This window comes from Vespula vulgaris, chromosome 18 (genome assembly GCF_905475345.1).
Source record: "Vespula vulgaris chromosome 18, iyVesVulg1.1, whole genome shotgun sequence".
Lineage (NCBI taxonomy): Eukaryota > Metazoa > Arthropoda > Insecta > Hymenoptera > Vespidae > Vespula > Vespula vulgaris.
The window spans coordinates 383195-402907 of NC_066603.1; the positions used below are offsets into that span (position 1 = coordinate 383195).

The following is a 19713-nucleotide window of genomic DNA, read 5'->3' on the forward strand; positions in this document are numbered from 1 at the left end:
GGAATACATGCGCGTACCTTACGTAGAACGGATTACGGACGGCCGCGGCAGGCCGAGTTTGTCGAGATTTCGAAACGAGACGATGAATACGCCTAGAAGACCGTGCCAGCTTGATCGATCGCTCTCGAGATCGTTTCTCTCGCTCCGACTAAAGAGCTCCTACATATGTATATACCTTCATTTCATCGTTCTAATGTAATTTTCCATTTGACGTTACTCACCGAATTTCTATCTATCTCTCTCTCTATTTCTATTTCTCTCTCTCTCTCTCTCTCTCTCTCTCTCTCTCTCTCTCGCTCTCTATCTCTCTCTCTCTCTCTCTCTGATTAATCGTTAACGCGGTAACGTGGATGACACTGATTGGCTTACCTGAAATCAAAATAAATGACGATATTAACTTCTTGTTAGAAGATCGATCATAATTTAGTTTCGATGTAATATTAAAAGTAACGTTTTTAAACATTTCTTTTTCAGAGACAAGTATTTCAATTGGCAATACGACATCGAACAAAGTCCTTAAACGATCGTCGTGCCGACCGACAAGGAGGAGGCCTTCGATCTTGGTGCTGGAGAGGCGATCGTACACGTTCTTAGAACGTAAGGAGCGATTGTTGTCGGCAATGGGCCGTTGTCGCAATGGGAAGTCTCCTCTTGCAACCGGCACTAAATCGTTTCGCTTCGGCACGTCGCAAGAGTCAGAAGCGGTCCCAGTCGAGCGATTCGCCGGAACCTATCTCGTTTCCCGATCGTACGATCGCACCAGAACACGGATATCTTTAATTTCTAATAACGACTCTTCGAGGGAATCCACGAGATATGAATATCGGATAAGAATGAAAAAGAAGAAAAAAGAAAAATAAGGTATTCCGTTAAAAACGTTAACAATATTCCAAGCGAAATGAAATAAATCGTTCGCTTATACATTATTTATGATCGAATTATCGAATCTGTCTAATGCTCGTTTACTTGTAAATTAAAACGTAACACAAAAAAAAGAAACAAGTTTTTAGAAACTTCGCGCCGCTCGATCTCGAGAATCGTTTGAAATTCCCGCTCTATGTCTCGATTGATCCCCGCGACGAAACCGTGTATCGACCTTCGGCCCTTTTCGATTATGACGTAGCGACGACAGCGCCGGTCGGTAAAGCTGCGCCATGACGATAACTCGCAACCGACTTGTCTCGACTTTCATCGATGTTTTTCGGTCGATACGGCCGGTCTCTCGATCGGAGACTCCAGGATTGGCCACCGTCGTGGCGTCGGTAGCGCCGACGACGGCATCTGACGCAGCGCGCGCTCGGTACCTTGCCCGTCGACCGGCCTTGCAAGGCTGCAGGCCATCGAACTCTTGCCCTACTGCCGCGCCACGTAATACTCGTACGCGATGCGCAAGAACGAGGATAACCGACACGACTCGCGCGCCTTCCTCGCTCGCTCGCTCGCTCGCTCGCTCGCTCGCTCGTTCGTTCGTTCGTTCGTTCGCATAAAGGGGAAAAAAAAAGGAGGGAGCGGCTTGAACGATACAGGAACGAAGCCCAGGGCCGTACGCGTTATCTTCTACCTTCCTTTCGAATCCACGATCAACCCCCCTTGTGATATTTCCAAGAATTAATTTTTTCTACAATTTCCATGTGGAATCATTACGGGGAGGATTTATACACCAGCTGCTAGGTATTTAAAATCGACTGTCTGAATGCCTCGTCCAAGACAATTTCCAAATTATTCACATCGACATCGATATATCGCTTGATTGCTATTTCGGTAACTATTTTGAAAGTTATTTAGGTTGCCGGATCTTACCCTATATATTATTCATCGTTGACAAATTTTTAAATACGTTTCCCGATTTATTTTTATCGCTAGTTGGTTATGAACATGAATCGATTGAAATTGCATGGATTCATTCGTGGGAATAGAGAGGGTCGATGATAAAGCAATTTCTGTAAAAGGCAAGGAGGGAAAAGTATTACGGATCTGCCTAAAAATAAATAGCAAGCTCGCACGATGTACGGGGAATCTCTTTCTCTCTCGCGGAACGCAATTCGTTTATTGATTTTGGTTCTGACGTCCGAGGCGTTATTAAATTCCTCCTGACTCGAAACGAGAACGGGGACTGGGGTAAATATATTTTTGAAAAGTTTTTCAAGGGAAATAGCTCGGGATTGATATTTTTTCAATCGTCGCGGTATTTATTAATCGGATAGCGCGACGGCGAGGATAGTACTTGGAATTCGATAGTAATGGATCAAGAACCAAGAGCGCGTCATCGGGGTTCTTTCTGGTCGGTAAGAGAGGCCAAACTGTGCCACGGTCGCGCGCGCTTCCATCGAAGCAGGGCTTCACCGTCGGACGCACTTTTACCCTATAACGCTTGGTAAGCTCGTTAGCGAGGCGAATCATGTGCCGCGGAATAGGAGCTCAAGCAGAAACCGTAATTCGCACGATTGAGATGTTTGTGGGGGAAAAAAAAAAAAAAAAAAAAAAGACAGCCAAACCGCCGATCCGTCGATGCGAAACGTTTTCCACTTGCAAACCTACACTTTTTTCGTGCATATCGATCAAATAAGTAGTGCGAAGATATCGTAAGAATAGTTTGGTGCCCCATTTTATTCCGTGTCGCGTGCATCGCTCTCTTTTCCCTCTTTTCGTACCTAACCATCGTCATCGAATAAGCTTGATAACGTCAAAGCTCGGTTTTGTTCGCGCATTCGAGATAGACGAAAGATAGTCGCGTCAAAAGCTTCACAAGCGTATCTAGCTCGCGTTAAAGCCCGGCCGGAAAACTGTAACGGTAATTAGTTTTGTTACCAGCCGGATGCATAATTACGGATTTTGTTAATAACGGCCAGTTAATTGGCGATCTAATTGCTAATAAGCCGGATACTATATAACGGGTAATCGCAAATAATTAGTAACGAAGCTAACGAGTGAACTATCGGCTAACTACTTGCCAACTACTAAACAGAAGTATCGGTAATGAGCGTTGATTATGCGAGTACGATTACCGTACTGTATCGTAATCGTACCTACTCCATTCTGTATTGATACTATGAGTTTCCTATTACGATCTATTAACGGCGATTAATCCTTATTACAATTAATAATTTAACTTTGTAAACTGGTAGCAAGAAGGGACGCGCCCATGCCGATGCGTACTTTACCGTCAGCCGGAAAATCGTAATAACAGAAAATCGACGATAACGAGAATTTCGAAGAAAATATTCTTTCTCCGGAGAAACGACCGTATTTTTGTTATACCCCCTTTTTTCTTTATTCCTTACGCGGTTCCCATAATATGAAAGTATTGGAGAATCAACATTAAAGGAGTTCCACTGTAATCGACGCCACATCCGTCTATTTTACGAGCCATTACCTTTCTAGAAATTCCATTAGTACCAAAACGATTCAGCCTTTGGTCGATCATCGGAGCCGAGAGATGCACACGATCGGAATTTAATCTTCGAGTCATTCGTCGTGAAAGGAGTAATGAGAGAGCGAGAGAGAGAGAGAGAGAGGGGAAGGAGGAAGAGAGACAAAGTAGTAGCGGCTGACCGGCTAACCTCTAGACCCTAGAGTATGTCGAGAGGGTGCGAACGAAGAGCACCGCTCTCGGTCACGCGAGAATCATCCGTCGTCGCGATTCCTAGAACTCGATGCTTTTCCGTTACACGTAACGCGTCTCGTTCACCGTAACTTTCGTCTGGAAGCTTATCTTCTCTCTAGGTGATTAAAACGGCGTTCTTTGTTTTTTTTTTTTTTTTGTTATTATTTTCTTTTTCCTTTTTTTCCCCCAAAGAAGCGTGCCCATCCACGTAGGCATTTGAATCGTGAGAGTTTTAATCGTAACCGGATGTGCCCGGGTTCGAAGGTTCCACCGAGTTCAGAGTTCAAGTTCAGAGTTCAAGTTCACGTCGATCCGACTGGTTCTTCTGAACGAACGCTCTGCCATTCTTTATGTTCTTTCTTGCGAGTGGATTTTTTTTTTAAATTAACGAGTCTTTGTGCAAATATCATTCTCGCTCGGCTTCTTTCGTCTCTGGCAGTTGGAAAATAAACGTAATTAGAAATGATATAGCATGCATTCTTTCGGACATTTTTCCGGTTGGAAGAAAGACGTAGAAAGAGTCCTAAGCAACAAGAAGAGGAGATTGGCGTTAAGAAGTCGGCATTGATGTTCGCGTTCGAGGAAGAGACACGGTGAGACAGCACGTGGTGGAATACTCGCGGATCGTCGAGCCTAACGGTTATCCGGTAACCGCGTCAGAGCCGGTGCTAGCGGTACTCGCGGCCGTTCCGTTACTCGACCGACAGATCCGCTAACGCGACTCGCGCTCTCTCTTTCCCTCCTCAGCTACGTACGTCGGCCCTTCTCCTCCTCTCCCTCCTCCTCCTCCTCCTTCTCCTGCTCCCTACATCCGTCTCTATCCCTCTCTACTCCGTTCTCCACTCTCTTTCGTAGGCGTGCGCGCGAACGCGAGTAAACGCGTCGGATCCGCTTCGTCTCCGGCGCGAAATTTACGACTACTCGAACTCTCTATCTTCGTCTACGTCTACCTTTTTCTCTACAACTTTGTCCTTATTTTCTTTCTACTTGTATGGAGCTAGTAGACTCTACTGCGATAAAAACTGGTTATCTCTCTTTCTCTCTCTCTCTCTCTCCTCTTTTTTTGTTTTGTTTTTCAAAAGTAACAAAAGAGTTTTCCGTTTATTGAAAATCTCCATTCTATAAGAGCCTTGCCAGCACTGGTATGGACTACTGTTGTACTATCATGATGAATATGGCAGATATATAAAAAAGATATCTAAAAAAAGAGAGAGATATTGAGACAGAGAGAGAGAGAGAGAGGTACATGAAAATTAGGACACGGACGAAGTAAACAAAAATATTACTAAAGTAATAAATGCCATATTCTTTTCTATTCCTTCTAAATCATTTCTGAATGTATGAAAAAGCGAGACGCTAAAGAAAACACACTGTCCTGTACCTGTTCCCGTGATCGGTGGCGAAGCTAGCTGCGAACTGCTTATATCCGGTGGTTGCTGCGTTTGCTGTTGCTGTTGCTGTTGCTGTTGCTGCGGACTATTGGCAGCGACCTGCACGCTACCTGGACTCGCCGCACTCTCTGCCATTTTTTGTTTCCTTTTTCGCTTTATTGTTACGTATCTTTTCTTTCTTCGTCGCTTTATTTTTTCTTCTTCCTCTCAGTTCATCGATAAGAGGAAGACCAAGAGAGATAGAGAAGGACTCAAACGCAGTCCTCTTCGTCTCGCGGATTTTTTCTTTTCTTCGTTGTTGGACCGGACTCCGATCGGTCTCGATTTTAAAGCGGCACGACGGTTTCACGGTCGGCCGCGCGCGCTCGTCCGTGAATACTTAAAGTTTTTCGCGACGACAGTTTCCCCTTAATGTCTCGATGTCAGTCTGACACGTTCCGTAACCCTCGTTTGCGTTTCTATCACTTGGAGTTACGTACGTCGTGTCTATTGCTCTTCTCGATTACTACCTTCTTCTTATCAGTAGTTTCTTCTTGTTTGTTGTTGTTGTTGTTGTTGTTGTTGTTGTTGTTATTGTTGTTGTTGTTGTTGCGAAATCAGACTTTTTCTCTTATGTTTCTTCGTAAACGACGTGTTTAATAATTTAACAAACGAACGATCGATACAGGCGGCATACGCTTCTCGACGTGCTCGGCCTATCGTTGAACGCGACGACGAGAAGGAGGAATCGTCGATCTCGCGAAGGATAACGGCGTCAGTTGTGGCAGGAAGTCGAAAGCGCCAATTCTCGACGCCATGCCCTCGGCGTCGCGAATCGCGAGCTTGTCCTTTTCTTCCTCGCGATGCAAAACTCTTCCTCTCTTGTTCTTGTTTTCGTCGACGTACCGCGAATTTCTCGCGGTTCTCGATACTCGCTACTATGACAAGATCTCAAAGAGTTCCAGTCAGAAGGCATGGAGTTCCAGCGAACACGATGATCTCTCGATCTCGAAGTACGTGACATCGATTACGTTCGAGAGTTTCGGAATACCTGCTACAGGCAGCCTTTTTTCACCTTTCGTATACTCGAAGGAACGAAACGTGGGTAAAGTTCGAAAGGTTCGACGCACCCGATGAAAACGATACCGAGCGTGATAGATGAGAAAGAGGAGAAGGGGAAGAAAGGTAGAAGGAGAAGGAGGAGGAGGAGGAGGAGGAGGAGGAGGGAAGAGGGAAGGAGGAGAACGTCCTGGACGCGAGGACGATCAACCAACACGACGACGACGATGACGACGTTGATGACGACGAGGAGGGTTGTATTCGAAGGGTGGACGGATAGAAAGAGGGGAGAAGAAAGCGCTCGGTGAGTCGATAGGTCAGTGGGTCTCGTTCAAAGAACGACTCGTCGATTCACTTTGTCGTTGTTGTCGTCGTCGCCGTCGCCGTCGCCGTCGTCGTCGTCGTCGTCGTCGTCGTCGTCGTCGTCGTCGTCGTCGTCGTCGTCGCCGCCACCGTCGTCGTCGTCGTCGTCGTCGTCGCCGCCGCCGCCGCCGCCGCCGCCTCCGCCACCGCCGTCGTAGTGGTGTTGTTGTCAACGTGTACGCGCAGCGAGCCGACGCGCGTTTCTCTTTGGAAGGATGCGTGTGAGAGAAAGAGAAAGAGAAGTGTACTAATCCTGCGATTCGATCGAGCGAAAAAAGAAAGGAAGGTGCGAGGGACGCCACGGTAGAGTCGCGTTCGCGGGTCGATAGGTCAGTGGGTCTCGTTCAAGCCGTCGACTAGCTTCGTCTCTCTCTCTCTTTCTCTCCCTCTCGCCCCCCCCTTTCCTTCCCTTCGCGAGTACGTCTCCTCGCGAAAATGCTTCCGCACCAGCGATCCGTACGAGATCGATCACCACCGTTCCTCCCCATTCACCACATCACGAGCGAAAACACCCCGAGCGATTCTCTCTTCTCAAAAAGCACGGACGAGCTAGGGTAAACTCGCGAAAAGGCACGTCTCCGAGACGGCGAGACGTCCTCGCGAAAGCTTGCCACGATTACCCACCTCCTCCTTCGGCAGCCCGAAGAAGGGAGCACCCTCGAGCGAACTCTTCTTCCTCCTCTTCCTTTCCTTCTCGTCCTTGATCATTTCTCGCGCGGACGCGAAACACTCGACGACCGCGCGACACCCTCTCTTCCCTCTCGATAAAATTCTTCTTGTATTCTTTTTTCTTTTCCTTTCCTTTCCTTTCCCTTCCTTTCTCTCGAATTATCTCTGTTTTCCTTCCTTCTTGCCAGAGGGAAACACACCCTTCCGTCGCACGCTCGCCGGTTCCCCTGTGTTTTCTTCCCTTTTCACCGTTCACCTCGTAAATTTACGTCATCGTCGTCGACGCACCATCCCCTGGACGTTGCCGTGTGACGGATCGTCGTAGTTCCTCCTCCTCCTCCTCCTCCTCCTCCTCCTCTTTCTCTTCGTCACCGTCAACGTTGTCGCGACGCACCGCTCCAGCTTCGAGCTCCTAGTTTTGACTCTCTCTCGTTGCACCAACTCACCGATTGTTCTTCACCCCCTTAGCGAGACACGGGCTCTGACGCGGTCGTAAAAAGGCCCTCCGCGAAGAGAAGACACCGTTTTGGGCGCCGAACGGTGCTTTCCTTTCGGGCTATTATGCGCTGCTCTCACTCTCTCTACACTCTCTCGGGGAGAACCAAGTGGCTCGAGCCTGCTCGATCCCTCAGCAGATGGCGCACGGCTCGATTCTTTACTCGTCTCGCCCGTTCTTCTCTATTGGCGCTGTTCTACCCTCGTACACGCACCCCCTAGCGCACGTCGTCTTTCCTTTTCTTTCTTCCTTCCTTCCTTCCTTCCTTCCTACTTGCCTGCCAGTCTATACGCTTTCCTTACTACTTTTGCTCCTACCTATCTCTTTTACTTGCGGCGCGAACCCCTCCGCCCGCAGCTCGATAGCTTAGGGCTTGCCTTCGCGCGCCAATTTTTAAATTCCCGATCGCAATCTTTTTTATAATCTTGTGTACGATAGATCGTTTCTTTTTTGCTTTTCCTTTTTTCCCTCTTTTCTTTGTAAAAGACACAAGCGTTTCGAACGCAACGACATAAAGGAACTCGAAAGTATATAGGTTTTCAGCGAGGCGTCGTACCTACGGAAGCACGAAGGTTTAAACAGATCGGTTGGATAAACGACAGGGCGTTAAAAGCCGAAGCGAATTAGTCCGAACGTTCGCCGTTCCTTCTTTTATCGATCGCCTTCGTACTTTGCATGGAATTTCGAAGGAGCGGTTCGTTTCCGCGCTGGCAAATCTTTTTAACCGCATTTCGAACGAGCCGCCCGGACGGAACGTAAATTTCCTTCGAAATATCGAATTTGTCAAGAGTCAGAAGGTAACTCGAGTCGTGGCAGATGGGTGGTCGGATGGACGGTTAAAGCGCAGACGCGAATCCCTCCTACCCTCCCGTCTCGTTCCTTCGATCCGTGTTAGCAACGCGCACTTGTCCGACCCCTGCCGTTCGCACTTGCCGGTCTCTCGCGATTTCTCCACACCTGTCCGTTCGTGTCCCTTCGATTCTCTATTGTACTACGGCGTACTTGCGTACCATTGCCCCTTTCGAGACATACTTGAGCCTGGTAAGGAGAACGATTCGTTCATAAAACGATCGGTAATCGGTTTCTTAAGTTTTCTTTGAATCGCCGTGCTCCCTCGGTAGAGGGGCTCGCTTTGCGACGACTCGATTCTTCGAGATTTAGGACAATTTATTTGAATAACAGTAACGATGAGAAAGAGAGATAGCATCTTATCATCGAATACGACGTTCGAGTCGATCGGCTCGACTCGAGGATAAACGGCTATCGCGAGGAGAGTCGACTCGCGCTCTCTTCGACTCGACACGAGCCGCTGCATTTTCAGAACGGTACTCCTAACTGTATATCCCATATGTGTTATCCGTATATATAAACATACATATGTAGGTATATGTAGGTAGCGTGAGTACGCGCATCTAAGTCTATAAGTTCGCTTGTTTGCTTACTTTGCTGGCGCACGAGGACGCGTCATCGCGTACACGCCGAGGCGTGAATGCAAGAGAAGGATAGGTATCTTTTCGACTAACAGCTTTCGACGTCTAACGATGACGTCGCGATTACGAAATTGATCCATCCTCTTCGACGACTCCTTTAAGGAGGAATACGTCATTGTTGGAAGCAACTTATCTATCATCGGATATACGAATTTTCGCGCATCGATAATTACTGCGAACTAATGTTCCAAAAGAAATCATCTGAAATGTTAATATCAACGTCAGCCGTACCGACATCCGAACGTAGTCGGTGTACTCGACCCATTCATAATGTGGATCATGTTGTTAACGCGCGTTCGCCATGATACACGGATACAGAGCTAGTACCGCTCGATGTAAGCTAAGCCTGACGATTAATTGTGCCTCTAACGAGGCACGAAATACAGGTGTGAAGGATGGTGGGAATTAAGGCGGTGGAGAAGCAATAGGTTGGCGGAGTCGAAGCGAAGAAGGAGGAAAAGGGTAGAGGAGTGGAGGAAGGAGGTACGCTCGGAGTTGGAACGTGTAGCGGATCTTTCGCGCAGGTACATAAGTACCTACATGCGGGTCGCGTGTATGGACACTCACGTAATGTAGGCCCGTTGTCGGAGATACCGTAAGACCTTGCAGTTACGTCACACGTAAGGCAACGCTAGAACTCGTGCGGTTAGGAGGAAGAGGCGAGGCCGAAGGTAAAGACTCGACCGAGTCATCCTCACCCTCCTTTTTTTTCTCTCCTATAACGTCCCAATCAAAATTTGTCACGAGCGAGTCAACTTTTTTATAATTGCGATTGTTTCTCCGATCTTCGAGAGGACGCATCGATTCTTTTCCATTTTCTTCCTATTCCTCTTCCCTTTCTTTTTCTCCTTCTGGCGACAATCCCGCGGAAAGTACTTTGGAATTTTTTCATTTGAACGCTTAATAGTCAAGACCTTTCGTTCCTCTCTTAATTATGAGATGTTCGAGAGAGTCCTCGCTATTATCGTAAAAGTCGTCTCGTGAAGATAATTAAAAAGACATTAATTGCGAGCGTTCGTTCTTTTGGAAAGACCAGAAGCAACGTTGACATATATGGAAGCAAAGTATGATTCCGTTCGATGGCATCGACCTTATCGAATTTCTTAAAGGATAAGAATCGTCTTTTCAGTAGGGGAAAAGGAGGAGAAGGAGGAGGAGATGGAAGATATCGTAATTTTTGACGTTTCTCTCGTCACGTAGAGAGCTCGTTGAGTGCAGAGGCCTCGGTTAAAATCATCCACTCCTCCCACCTTCTCCTCCTCCTCCTCCCCCTCCTCCTCCTCCTCTTTCTCCTCCACCACCTACTTCTTACCCCCCTCCCTCCCCAGGAGGACTTGGACTGCGTCCACGTGTTTCTATCTGCGGTCAGTGCACCTTGCTGCACGAACCGCGGCCATCTACCGAAGGTCCACGTAATGCGATCGCGCTTAATAATCTTTCACCCAAGGATCATCGACCGTTGTCGTACAACACATAAATCTTTATCTCTGGCGCGTAGACTTCTACCATAAAAAAAAAAGATATTCATAAAAAACTATTACGAAGATCCTAGAAAGGGTCTCATCTTCATCTTCTTTAAAGAGAAAGAGAGAGAGAGAAACTCTATGAGATAGTATCGTGTTCACGGACCTTTCGTTAAAAGTTTAGAAGACGTAGGAATTTTTGTAAACTTGCTTCGAACCTTTCGACGTCATAGTTACCAGAAAAAGAAAAAGAGAGAGAGAGAGAGAGAGAGAGACAATCGTTAAATGAAGTCATTTAACTCGAATTACCACGCAACAATGTTAAAGTCTTTCTCATTTTTAATTTTTCACAACGTCGTCAAATTTACACCTTACGCACACACGTAGGCACACAATTCCGAGTCATTCACTTTTATCTCCAATCTCGTTCGCTCTCTTTCCAACGCGTTCGCAGCCTCATCGAATTTCCGTGTCGTCGGCACGCGCTCAGCAAAAATACAACGCGGAAGCGCGACGTGCATTTATAGTCGCCAATATTACGCGAAAGCCGATCCTTTAGCCGGTACCTATGTATGTACCTAAATATACATACTCGTATATATCTGTACGGTATGTTCGAAAAAAAGAAAGAAAGAACAAGAAAATCCATTTAATCCTAATTGCGGATATTGGCAAGCATCGATCGTACTCTTGCTTATCTCTTTTCAAAAAAAAGAAAAAAAAAGAAAAAAAAGGAAAATAAAAGGAAGAGAAAAAGGAGAGTCGCCTATCTCTTTATAGACTGGCTTCGCGTCTCTTTCCTGCTGCTGAACGTGACAACCTAATCGTCATCGTTGACAACTTGGCAAAAGTCACGCGTCCCGCTTATACACGCGGTGCTTGGTATATGTATTCTCTCATCGATCGATCAGTATACCTTGTATGGAAGATAGAAAAAGAGAGATAGATGGATAGAGAGAGAGAGAGAGAGAGGGAGAGAGAGAGAAGAGGCCCTAGGAAGGCCCGAAGGTTCACGGCCGGGTGGTTGCTTTAAATCAGGTAGGCAAGGTGGTTTGACGGGGAAGAGACATCGCTCGCCACGTGGTGGCGAAGAGGTCATTGTCCTTGAAGCGAGCTTTGTCGAGGTGACTCGCGCGGCTCGAACTTGCCCAAAGTTAGCGGCCGCCTCTGCTGGCACTTCTGACATCACGCCGAAAACCTCAACGAGCTTGCTGCTTCTTATCTTTCTTTTTCTCTTTCTCTTTCTCTATCTCCATTTCTCTGTCTCTAGAACGATAAAATATATCTCTCTTTGAACGGCCATGTGCGTATTCGTATATACACGCTTCCTGTAGAAAATTTTCCTACGATTTCAATATTCTTATCTGATGTTTTATTAGTAACTTTGTTGATTGCTCTAAGGATAGGTACATTAATATTTTAGGACGAACCTCTTAAGGAGAGAATGAGTCGTAAGTTTTGGGCTGAGCTGGGAGGAAGGACAAACTGAATGAACGAGCAAACGAACGAACGAACGAACGAACGAACGAACGAACGAACGAACGAACGAACGAACGAACGAACGGACGAACGAACGAACGAACAAACGAACGAACGAACGAACGAACGAACGAACGAGCGAGCAAGCGAGCAAGCAAGCAAGAGAGAGAGAGCGAACGAACGAACGAACGAACGAACGAACGCGTAGCACCTGCGGTCGACGACCCTTGCGGTGCTATCGAATACCTGCCGACACGACGACCCGGTCGTTTACTCGCTCGTAGCCGTGTAGCTCTTTCGGCAGGCCAATATAAGGGGTTCAAAGAGGACTACGTATGAGCTAAACGTATCGTAAAAGCATCGTTTAGAACAAGGGACGAGCAAAGAGGATCGACGCAGCACGAATTTAAATCCTCGATCGTCAACATACTAGGGCAATGTTCGATACAGAATCGTAGACTATCTAGGTAAAATAATTCGCGTTCGAATTTCACATCCAGCATCTATCTTTTCAAGTTCTTTCGAGGATCATCTAAACTATGCAAAGATCGTACGACCTTCACCTCCGTACTTTCGTAAGTGAAGCTCCCCTCAAGATTACACGCTCGAACGATCGTGTTCGACTAGGTTAGAAAGCTCGGCTACGTGTGCGAAATAAAGAGCGAGCGAAAGAGGGGAGGGGGGCAAAGAGAGAGAGAGAGAGGGTGAGAGGGGGAGAGAAGAGGTAGGCCTTGGAGGCATGGAGAAGCAGAGAACTTGAAGGTGTCGTGGAGGAGGCATGCCGGTCCATGGTCGTCGACGCGAACAGAGATGGAGAGATGAAGAAAGAGAGGCGTGAAGTCAAAGACTGGGTGTGTGGGAAAAGGAACGAGAGAGAGAGAGAGAGAGAGGAGGGGAGGGAGGGAAGTAGTAAGAAACAGCTGGTAGGTTGAACGAGCGAACCGAGTTCAATGACTGAGGAACGGCGTTGCGACGACGGCAACGGAGACGATAACAACGACGACGAAGACGATCGTTCTTTACGAGAAGAACGAGAAAGAGGGAAAGATAGAAACATGAGTTTGAAGTTAGGTAGGTAGGTAGGTAGGTAGGTAGGTTGGAATAGAGGTGGGTAGACGCGTCGACGAACGCGCGAGTTCCTCCCTGCTGCCGATTTATTGCGTCACGCCGACTCGCGAACGTATTCGTCGACGTAAGCAGAAGGGAGAAGAGAACTCGCGCTACCTGGAATCCGCGGCGTTATGACTCACGATAGGTAGATATACCACCGTCAAGGTCTCGAGCTTCTCTTCCCCTAGTCGAAGGAGGAGAGAGACCTTCCTCGTTTCGCTTCGAAGCCTTTTATGATTTTAACACCTTCACTCTCGACGTGTCTTTTATCTCGTCTCTATTTTTTTATATTCCAGATTATGGAGATTTTTTTTTAAAACGTTTTTCAATCGATCGATCAAGCTAGCCGATAGCCATAGATCCCACCTTTTTTATGCCAAGAGTCGAGCAGTGTTAGAAAAGAGGAGCGGCTTTCCCTTTCGAGACTTTTTCCCCTTTTTGATCGCCGATAAGCAATCCGACCTTTCGCCCCTCGAGCGACTACCAAAAAATCTCATTAAAATATCATTATTACGACATTACGCTCGTTACCGTTAGTAGCATTCGCTCCGAACCATGGAACATGAAATATTTGTAAGGAGGATCGTGCTCGGGCGAAACTTTTGGTCATGGGCTCTCTCTCTCTCCTTCTTCCTCTACTCTCCCCTCCTCTCTCTCTCTCTCTCTCTATAACGGTACTTTTCAACGTAATTTGGGTAGAACCTCCCACAGACTCGTACAATCTCGGTTCATTGCCTGCTGATTTCTTTTTCTTTCTTTTCTTTTCCTTCCACATGTAGGTAGACGCGTACGTACGTACATTTTTGTCACACTTTTATGAGGCAATCCTTGTGTTTTCTTAGATCATCGTTCGGAAGTAGAGGAGCGTAAAGGCACACGGTTACGCAGTGCTTCATTCGCTTATCTATTCATCCACCAAACTTCCTCTAGTTTCTCGTCACCTTCTCCTTTGTTTGCTCGTCGACAGCATTTCCCTCGAACTCGCTGCTCGTCACCGTGAGAGACGATTTCGTGGAATATCTCGCTTGGTTGGAACGCGAACCTTTCGTTCTATTCCCTTGACTATCTTTTGTTTCTTTTTTTTACGATCCTCTCAAAGCTTTCCCTCGAGGAGAAAATTCAAATTTTCAAAGTTTTAAAAATATAACAATGAATATTATTCAAAAAAAAAAAACGCAGAAAGAGAGAGGAAAAAAAAGAAAGAAAAAATATAACGAGCACACACCTTTCATACGAAATATGGTCGGACGTTGGTGAAAATATTCGTCGATGGAAATGTAAATGGCAGGATGGCCGAAATTCGTCGAAATGAAATTTGCGAGCGTGACAGGGTGAGAGAAGTGGGCGATCTTCGGACGCGTGTCTCCGTGTAATTAAAATCGACACCGTGGACGAGCGTACGTCCTCGGTGCGTAGACGACGAGAACGAGGGAGAGGTTATTCGGTGCGGTGTAATCGACGAACAAAACGGGAATCGCACGTGCGTAAAATGATCACGCGCGGATAGAACCCTTTCCCTGTCTCTATCTACCTCTATCTCTATCTCTATCTAGGTTTCTCTCTATCTCTCTTTTTTTTTTTATTAATATTCCACCGCGGCTCGTATATCGAGATTATTTTAGCGTCGACAGTTACGAGTGTTGCAGTATGTATGTATGGCAAAGTACAATGCAACTCGCGTTCGGGTAAACGAGTTGGCGACGTGTCGGATAGAGAGAAAGAGAGAGAGAGAGAGAGAGAGAGAGAGAGAGAGAGAGCTCGGCTTTGTATAAAAGCTAACATGGCTTTAGGATCAAAATCATGAAATCGTAAAAGAATTATTCCATTTTAGATCTTGTTAACGTCCAGGATCTTTTTCGTTAGTTCGCTGAAACAGGAGTTTGAAGAGAGTTCCTTTCAATAGATTATGACAACTTCGAGATGCAAATTCTTTTGAATGACTACGTAATAGGCCAAGGATTAGAGATGCAAACAAGGGATATCAGGCTGCTATCTTTGTGCGTCCCTCCCCCTCCTTCTCTATCTCTTTCTCACTCTCTTTTTTTCAGTCCTCTTGAACTTTCGGAGAATTCAAAGTTAATCTTGCACGAAAGTATTAGTGACCTGAGCCGAGAGAAAGAGGGAGAATATGCGAATGCGTGAACGCGCGAACGTACCGCGGTCGTCCTCATCGTGCGCGCGCGCGCAAGAGAGAGGGAAGGAGGGAGGCAGAGAGAGATAGAGAGAGAGAGAGAGAGAGAGAGAGAGCGTGCACGCGCGCGCACGCGGACGTGTCGGAGGGTTCGTCGACCCCCGAGGCTTTTGTTCGCGTCCCAAGAGTGGCGAGTCTCCGTCGACGCGTAGAGTTCGAAAAATGAACGTCGGCGCCGTCCTTTCATTCGGATCTTTGGGCCCAACGCTAATTCATCTACGCGCTAAGCTGTGTGAGGGATAATACTGGCACACTAATACAAGTTTGGCCGAGTTAGGTAATCGATCGCAACGCCCTTACGCGCGACCCAAGGTCTTTGCCACCTGTCACGAAAAAGAGTTTCACCTTCTTTTACTACCTGCTTCATCTAGCCTCTTTTCTCATCCCAAAATCTGCTTTTCGATCTCTGATCTTCCCTTCTTACCTTCCTTTTTCAAGTAATCGTCCAACGACTTGTTTTGTTTTTTCCTTTCTTTTCTATCGTGTTTTTTCTTTGTTTTCTTTTTTTCTCGTAATTTAAGCAAATTCGATGGATCAAATTTGAACAGCTCTCGATAACGGAATGATTTCAACGTGGTCACTCTCGTGTAGATTCTATATGAAGTCACGTGTGCGTGATGCTTTTTCGAAAATGTCATTTCGGATAATCGGGTTCGTTGAATATTTTCCGCCGTCGATGTCGATGCTTTCGATCGATCGATCCAACAATAGTGAACAAACTACGGATGATTAGAGAACGTTTTCGTCGGACGATGGAAGAAAAGCTTTCTGGTTTATTTAAATAATTATTTTCTCGGTAATTGTCACGGGCTATGCGTCATAGGTCTAACTAACGAAGTAGTCGCTTAGCGTTGTCGCGGACGGAATCGATAGAAAAGGCGGGAGAACGCGGCGAGTCGAGAGCACGCGGAAAGCGATTCATCTACGCGAAAAAAGTAGAGAGAGAGGGGATAAGAAGAGGAAGAGAGTAGCGAGCTCAGACGAGAGGATGGTAAACGCGCGCGGATCCAGGAACCAGAGGAGAGCCGAGCCGAGCCGAGCCGACCGTGTTGCTCTCCGCGTCCGCCTTCGTCATCAGTGTGTTACTGACCTCGAGTGACCCTGCCATCGTGACCGCAACACGGTCTCTCTTACCTTCCGCAAACGAGTGTACCGACCGATCGCTCTCTTTAAATTCTTTTCATTTATATTCTGCTTAACCCTTTCGCTCCGACGACTTTGCACAAAGTACAAGAAAAGATGGAAAAACTTGGAGATCGTTTGAAAGATCTGATATATTCGTAGTAGTAAGTACCTTAAACGTCGATAAGGATTCGAGCGAACTGATAAAAAAGTTTGAAGAAGTTTCAAAGAGAGGACTTACCTCTTATAGTGCTAGGCATGATGTCCGAGATCACATATCCTGGTATCCAAAGAGTTAAGGAATCCTCCGTTTAACTCGTGTCACCTTTTTTTCTTTTTGGTTTCACAATGTATGTAATATATGCGTATATATGTACGTACGTATAAATATATGCGTGAATACAATAGGTATATGCGAAATAAGGGGTAACACTAAGTAGAAATCGTTCACTCTCGTCCTCGAATCGTCCTGGGTCGCGCACCCTCACCGTCGCCACCACCCTCGCCGTCGTCGAGTCGCAGGACGACGACGCTAACACCGCATACCGCGCAACGTCACCCTCGGCACACTGTTGTTATATACCAACGCACTGCTCGCGAGCGCGGACGCACGACGATTAGGAGGGCAAACTACGCCGACGACGAGTTCTCGTCCATCGATCGTCGATCCGAGTTCTCCTATCCCTCTTTTTCTCCTCCGACTTCCTATCGCTGACAATTCTATCTATACTCGGGACTTCCGTTTTTAACGAACGCGACACCGGCAGCTTTTAATTTCCGTGATTACGTTCCCAGCTTATCTTCCCTTTCCTTATTCTCTTCCTCGAGAGGTCCAACTCGAACTCGTTTTCGCGTTCGATGGATCGACGATCGATCGATCGAGACTACCGATCGACGCTCGACGACAAGCTCCTGCCGGAGGTTCTCCACGCTTTGTTCACAAAGGAGGATCCTAACATTAACGAGATACGTCCTCCTCTCGCGGGCCAGCGTAGTTCGGCCAAGATCAAGAGTCGGTAGGAAACTGGGAAGATGTACAGCAGGAGGACGCAAGATCCGTCGCCCGTCGTCGTCGTTGTCGTCTTCTTCGTCGTCGTTGGTCCTCGGCCGAGCGTTCGAGCGTCCTCCTCCTGGTCTCGGTGCTTGTCATCGGCGACAAAGGGAGCCCCCGAGTAGCCGTACTTTATTTTCCCCTTTTCTTTCCTCTTCTCTCTTCGCTTTTCTCTTTCCTCGATTTTCTTTTCTCAACGATCTCAGGACGGTTCCGATCGAAGAAAAAGCGGATTCCTCCTCGTTCCTTGCTTTCCCTTCGTTCGTTTCTTCCTTCGGGAGGAGAAGGAGGAAGAGGAGGAGGAGGAGGATGTTGGAGGACGAAAGCGATACCTCTCGAAATCGGCGCCTTCTTCGCGTTTACCTATAAACGGATGTTCCGCGTGGTGGTCCGGTGGTGGTGGCCGGTGAGTGACTCTACCGCGAACAGCACGGAGATCCACAGGTGCTCCGTACGGTCCTCTGTGCCCTTACCACTGCCACCCGCCACCCCCACTCTGCTCTCCCACCGCCATCGACACCACCACCGTCGGTTGAGCCAGCCAGCGAGCCTCTTCCGCCTCCTTCTCCTCCTATTCCTCCGCTCTCCCTCTCTCTCTCTCTTTGTATTGCCCCTACCTTCTCCTCCTCCTCCCCTTCTTCTGTTTCTTCTTCTTCTTTTCCTTCTTCTTCTTCTTCTTCTTCTTGTTCTTCTTCTTCTTCTTCTTCTTCTCTCCCGGAGATCAGAGAAAGAGGTCCCCGCTTCTGCTTCGCGTTACACGCAGCCCTCTTCCGCGATGGGCTCGTCACTCGGCTTTGCACCGTTCACCGTTATTCCGCTCGTAGGGCACCCTCTTCTTATCCAATCCTTCTCTTTTTCCCCTCCTTCCTCTTCTTCTTCTTCTTCTTCTCTTTCTTCTCTTTCTACCTTCTCCTTTCACGGAATGAAATATCTCCGATCGGCGGAGGGCTGTGCTCGCGAAAAGGAGAGTTCCGGTTGTCTCGCCATCGACGAAATTAACGTTTTGCCATAGAGGAAGTGGTTTCTTTTTCTTTTCGTAAAAAAAAGGAGAAGAGAAGAAAAGAAAAGAAAAGAAAAGAAAAGAAAATAGAGGCTTATATCTCTTTTTAATGTTAAGTTAATAACGTCAATAACGTAGAGCAGGTCGTCGTTTGGTCGTATCGAAATTATACCGTAGATATTCGATCCGTCTTCGTCCGTCCATGCGAAAAATCACTCTCAGCAGAATCGAACTCTCGGCTGAGTTGGCATCGAGAAGTTGAATAACCTCCGTTTTCATTAATCGAACGTCAGAGCGAAAATTCCTCTCGGCCTTCCTTCGCTCTCGATTCGCTTGTTCGTTTCGCGAGGAGATTCAAGGACGACGCTAAGGTATAAGGGTTCATCCTTTACGAGGACGAAGGCCTATACGCACGGATTCGCGATAATCCAAAGAACGATTCTCTTCCTCGCGGTGAGGCCAAGCCCGACCGTCTGCTGCCGGCCGAACGTGAATATTCCGATGGTCGTTGACCTCGGGCTGGTCTTTAGCGCCGAACCCAAGGCTAGTAGTATCTCGTAAAGTAGAAGCTATAGGCATATCTACTTCTAGAGAAGTATTACGCTTCGCTAGAATCCTTCACCTATGCCACCTCAGACTTTAATTACCTAGTCGCCTTTCGAACAAAAGAATAACTATCTTGATCCTCTTGGTGAATTTCTTTTTCTCGTATACCAAATAACACGATTCTAAATACGTGTATCCACCTACGTGAAAATCAAAGCGAAGCTCGCTTCTTTCCGTATAGACGATCCATATATGACTCATGTCTATCGTACGTTGCTCAGCAATAATATTAGAATTGTACCGGAGTGTCAGGATCAGCAGATAAAACCGATACGCCTTTTATATATACATATATATATACATACGTATATATATACATACCTACGTACGTACGTACGTACATATACATATATATACACACCACTCTTCCAGTAGAGTCGCAAACGCGAGCGAGATAATCGAATCGTATTCGTGTTACGTCCTCTCTCTCTGTCTCTCTTTCTCGTTTCACGAAGTTATCTTCTTCTCGCACTTTCTCCTTTCCTCCTCCTCCTCCTCCTCCTCTCTTCTACCATCGCGGACATCCTCTCCACGCACGCGTTTACTCTCAAAGATTTGACCCACCGCACTGCGATTAGGTTGAACCCAAGTCGAGCTTACCACCTTGCTACGAACTAAACGTATCCACCCACGCGATCGT

General features: G+C 47.0%; 2 protein-coding genes across 6 annotated transcripts in view; one reads left to right on the forward strand and one right to left on the reverse strand.

Annotated features, from left to right (window-relative positions):
• Positions 1–7674, reverse strand: part of LOC127070500 (probable nuclear hormone receptor HR3) — a 61257-nt gene extending 53583 nt beyond the window's left edge. Inside the window, exon 1 of one of the 2 annotated variants that reach the window (XM_051008580.1) lies at positions 4986–7674. In XM_051008580.1, coding sequence (XP_050864537.1) covers positions 4986–5130 — 145 coding nt within the window. In that variant the 5' untranslated portion in view covers positions 5131–7674. The remainder of the gene's footprint in view (positions 1–4985) is intronic. The other variant, XM_051008585.1, reaches the window with a different exon arrangement.
• Positions 1–19713, forward strand: part of LOC127070497 (histidine decarboxylase) — an 88706-nt gene that overhangs the window by 55747 nt on the left and 13246 nt on the right. For all 4 annotated transcript variants that reach the window (XM_051008577.1, XM_051008573.1, XM_051008574.1 and 1 more), the window contains one exon: positions 475–861. The gene's annotated coding sequence lies outside the window, so the exon portion shown is untranslated. The remainder of the gene's footprint in view (positions 1–474; positions 862–19713) is intronic.